Source organism: Salpingoeca rosetta (genome assembly GCF_000188695.1).
Source record: "Salpingoeca rosetta unplaced genomic scaffold supercont1.35, whole genome shotgun sequence".
In the NCBI taxonomy this organism is placed as follows: Eukaryota; class Choanoflagellata; order Craspedida; family Salpingoecidae; genus Salpingoeca; species Salpingoeca rosetta.
Window position 1 is genome coordinate 296,782 of NW_004754899.1, and position 4,415 is coordinate 301,196.

The 4,415-nt window shown below is 53.9% G+C and overlaps 2 protein-coding genes across 2 annotated transcripts in view; both read right to left on the bottom strand.

Annotated features, from left to right (window-relative positions):
* Positions 1–1,548, bottom strand: part of PTSG_10184 (uncharacterized protein) — a gene marked incomplete at its 3' end in the record, with an annotated part of 2,389 nt that extends 841 nt beyond the window's left edge. The window contains exons 1-5 of the mRNA XM_004988465.1: positions 1,227–1,548; positions 982–1,087; positions 706–837; positions 435–538; positions 68–305 (exon numbers count right to left, since the gene is read on the bottom strand). Coding sequence (XP_004988522.1) covers positions 68–305; positions 435–538; positions 706–837; positions 982–1,087; positions 1,227–1,490 — 844 coding nt within the window. The 5' untranslated portion in view covers positions 1,491–1,548. The remainder of the gene's footprint in view (positions 1–67; positions 306–434; positions 539–705; positions 838–981; positions 1,088–1,226) is intronic.
* Positions 1,549–3,365: 1,817 nt separating this feature from the next.
* Positions 3,366–4,415, bottom strand: part of PTSG_10185 (uncharacterized protein) — a gene marked incomplete at both ends in the record, with an annotated part of 5,705 nt that continues 4,655 nt past the window's right edge. The window contains 3 exons of the mRNA XM_004988466.1: positions 3,366–3,457; positions 3,578–3,625; positions 3,759–4,070. Coding sequence (XP_004988523.1) covers positions 3,366–3,457; positions 3,578–3,625; positions 3,759–4,070 — 452 coding nt within the window. The remainder of the gene's footprint in view (positions 3,458–3,577; positions 3,626–3,758; positions 4,071–4,415) is intronic.

Consider the following 4,415-nt stretch of genomic DNA (forward strand, 5'->3'; position numbering starts at 1 on the left):
GTGCGCGATGTGTGGTGGCGAGTCTATCAACCACAACCTCTGTGCAGAGTGCAGGTGGGTGTAACACTTGTGCGGTTGGTTTTTGCGGAACGAACCTCTGTGGTCTGCGCTGTCGGGCTCAGCGGCGTTTCCGCCTCAGCATTAGTGGGGCGAAAGTGCGCGCGCTGCTGCCGTTGACGTTGATGTCTCGCTGCAACAGTTTTTTTCGCGTACACACACGTCCTGCGGTTGTTGGTGATGCCTTCTTCTAATACATAGCCCGCGCCGTGCTTCCCTCGGGCGAGGGTGTGCATGCTGGCTGTAAACTGTTCGAATCAAACCATGCACACGTGCACAGAGACACAGAAGGAGTGACGGGAGTGCCGCGCTCATGCAGGTGAATTCAGGAGCACACCACCGTGCAAGCGAGGTGCTGGCCGGATCCAAAGCCTCACCTCATCCGGTATTGGGATGCCAAGGACACTCAGGCTATGAGTGTGCTCCTTGAACAGCTCAGCCCGCACTCGGCCACACTCAGGCAGCGTCACGACACACCGAGCTGGGCAGTATCCAACGGATTTGGTGCCTCTGCGTCGGTTCACCGCGAGTACACGCCGATACATCCAACACGTGAGTGCATGCACATTGGGGAAACAAAAAAAAAAAGGAACACCAAGATACAGGCAAACGAAGGTCACAGCACCCTAAAACAACAATGCAGCGCACCCCAGGTTGTTGGTGTCCTCCGCTTGAGATCAGTCCATGGCTCATTCGTGTAGAACGCATATGTCGTCTCCTGTTCATCGAGCAGCCACGCCGCGAAGGCGTTCAGGGTTCTGAAATGGCGCATATCCACCACTGACACAAGCACAGCGATGGGCGTGAATGAGTGGGAGGGGTGCATCGGATGCGCATGTATGTGGCCCGACACACACAAGCACACAGAAACCAGGGTGACATGAACGAGAACACGAGAGCAGTCAAAGGCGGCAAAGGACGCACCCGTTTCATGGTATGAAGGATGGTTGCTTTGGATATGTGCCACAAGCTGTGCGCAGCTCGGAAACCCGCCACAGTCACAGTTCACGCAAACAAACGTGTCCCTCGTCTGTTGTGAACAGCATATGCAACGCAACATGCAAAGGAGTGCCAGTTGTGAGCACAACAAGGTTGTGTGACTGTGCCAGCAGAGGCAGCGCCAACATAAAACAGGCATTGGGGGGACAGAGGCAAGCGCGGGCAAGTACCTTGTACTCGTCTTCATGCGCCTTTGACTTTCGAATGTGATCCTTGAGGTGTCGAACAGACCTGCACGTCTTGTTGCACTTCTCGCAGCGGTGAGGACCAGAACCACTACCAACGTTGACAACTTGCACCAAGGCCAGAAGGGATGGGATTTCGGTGAGGTCGTGTGTGACCTTGATGTGGTCGATCAGCCGTGAGACATTGCCGGTGGCCTCAGTGAAGCTGCAAGCGACGTGGGGACATTGCCTCGTCAAGGTCGCGCTCATTTTGGGTGGTGGTGTGCAGTGGGAAATGGCCGTTTCAAGAAGGAAGCGCGAGTTGGCGGGTGGTTGGAGGGGGCCTTTGCAAGTGCAATTCAGCGCTGCAACATGTGCCGTCGCGAGCTACAGCGGTTCTTGGGAAGGGTGCGTCTGCATTCCCGGTGGCCCACATTCGGCTGTAATTGCACCTGCAATTGGCAAATCAGCTCCTTTCCCAGTCGGCCGCACCGCAAAACAACCAAAGCCCAAAGTGTCTGAGCAGACACCTCTAACTCATGTAAACCAACCAACAACCCGGCCAGACGGAGACAGAGAGAAAGAGAGAGGGAGAGAAAGAGAGAGAAAGTATGCGTCCGTGTGTGTGTGCGTGTGCGTGACTTAATAGGGCCCTGTTAACCGCCTGTGCGGGTTTTATTTGGTGTGACATTCCCTGCACGAGATCTTCTATATTGCTATTCAACCACATCAACACCCATGTCTCGAACTACAAAGACGCGTGCATCCTCAAACTAACACAGGATGCGCCCCACACACGTAGGTCCCTCCTAGTGTCATTCATATGCAGCAGAACACGTCACAGTGAGCGGGGTGTAACCGCAAACACACCACACACGCACCACCCCATATGGCGCACCATGTGCAAGCATGCGTGCACCCCGGTGTGGGCGGTCCAACACAAAAACTGGCAATGCTACGCACCTCAGACTAACACATACTGGACAGGGCACGCACGGGCACCCATCGACACGGGTCACAAGTGCCACACTTCGTCGCAGTGAGTAGGAAGAGGTCACAAACAATGAACGCACACCCACGCCGTGTGGTACGCCTTGTGCGCAGTCTTACAAAGGTCTTGACGAACATTTGAGATTTCCTCCTACGCTGTGATGAGCCTGGTCAGCTTGCTTGGCTGAAAGGACTGGGCAGATTGCCTGCACAACCGGCGGCCAGTGGTTATGTGAGCGTCGTGCATGAGCAGAGAAACAACGCATCGGCACGACACTGGCATCAGCATGCAGGCCCACGGGGAAAGTGAACGAACAAACAAGCAAGCAAGCAAAAATACATCGAAACAAACACACATATGCACACACACACAAGTGCGCATGTTCATTCACATGAACAACAGCTCAACGAACCAGGCCGTGGTTTGGTCGGAGTCATGTCGACAGCGGCAACCGAGCTTCGGCCACCCACCATCTTCTCGCGGTTGCGCGGGGTTGGTGCCCGATGTTGACATTCCTCTTGAGCTTGCTGTTGTTGTTGTTGTTGTTGTTGTTGTTGTTGTTGTTGTTGTTGTTGTTGTTGTTGTTGTTGTTGCTGTTGTTGTTGTTGTTGTTGTTGTTGTTGTTGTTGTTGTTGTTGTTGTTGTTGTTGTTGTTGTTGTTGTTGTTGTTGTTGTTGTTGTTGTTGTTGTTGTTGCTGTTGTTGTTGTTGTTGTTGTTGTTGTTGTTGTTGTTGTTGTTGTTGTTGTTGGTGGTGTTGTTGTTGTTGAGGCACCTGTTGTTGTTGTTGTTGTTGAGGCACCTGTTGCTGTTGTTGTTGTTGAGGCACCTGTTGCTGTTGTTGTTGTTGAGGCACCTGTTGTTGTTGTTGTTGTTGTTGCTGCTGCTGCTGCTGTTGTTGTGGTTGTTGTTGTTGTTGTTGTTGTTGTTGAGGCACCTGTTGTTGTTGTTGTTGTTGTTGTTGTTGTTGTTGTTTGTTCTCTGGTTCCTGCTCATCTGCTTGATGTTTTGAGGGCTTGCTGCTCGTGGGTGCCATCAGCGACTGCAGGAGGGAGACAGCGAGTGGCGCACCTGGTCGTAGAAACACACCCCAACAGCTTGGACTTGAACAACGCGCTGGAGAAGTAGGCAAGGTACATGTGGCAAAGTGGGCAAGCTACACACCATCATTTCGCTGCCTCAAGGCCTCGCCGCGAGGTTGGAGCTGCTGTTCCTTGAAAACTGGCTCCGTTCGCCGGGCACCTTGCACTTGAGGTTGCGAGTGACAAGCGGAAGAAGCAACGTCAGGACATGTGTGTGTGCGTGTGTGTGTGTGTGCGTGTGCGTGTGCGTGTGTGTGTGTGTGTGTGTGTGTGCGTGTAGGGGTACCTGCGGGCTCCGCGTCATTTGACTCCGACTTCGGTTGCCACGCATCATCTGTATGTATGTAGAATGTACGGTCGCCGATGAGATTGTTGGTTGGTGTGTCTTGCACGTCATCCACGCGGTACATCACGCATGCACGACCGCATCACGCATACACAGAGCACATACATGCGAGTGCACGTACGAAACAGCGGTTTCCTCGCGCCCTCCCGAGTGCTTGCCGCCTTCTTGCCTCCCCTGCGGCCGCGCACAGGGAACAGCCGCAGTCTCGACGGGGCCAGTGTCTTCACTCTTTTCCGGGGGTGTTCCTGCTTGATGCCCGCTTGTCGACATTGCTTCTGGCCGTCGGCAATGATGGACATCCTGTCCGTGAGGCGGTCGATGAGAGTGCAAATGTCCTCAAGGTCAACGACAATCCCCGAGGGGTATTCTGTGATTTTGTCCAGCTGCCGCGACATCGTGCGCATGAGCTGTTTCACGCGATCTTTGGTTCGTCCTGTTCGGCAAGCAATGCACGGATGATCGTGTGAGTACGCAGGAGTGGATATGTGTGTGTGTGCGTGCGTGTGTGTGTCTGTCTGCCCGAGCGTGTGCGCATCTCTTTCTCTCTCAACTCACTCACTAGCACATACACACACACACACTCGCTCTCTGTCACCCTCTGTCACTCTCTCTGTCACTCAGTCACTCTGTGTCAGCGTGCACGCGCACGAGTACACTCGTGTACACGTGCATGATATCCTGTTTCACCTGTGTGCCGGCTTGGTTTGTGTTCGGGCGTTGGGGCAGCGACGGGAAATGATGTGGCTCGGTCGCTGCTGCCCGTCGTGTGAATGAAAAC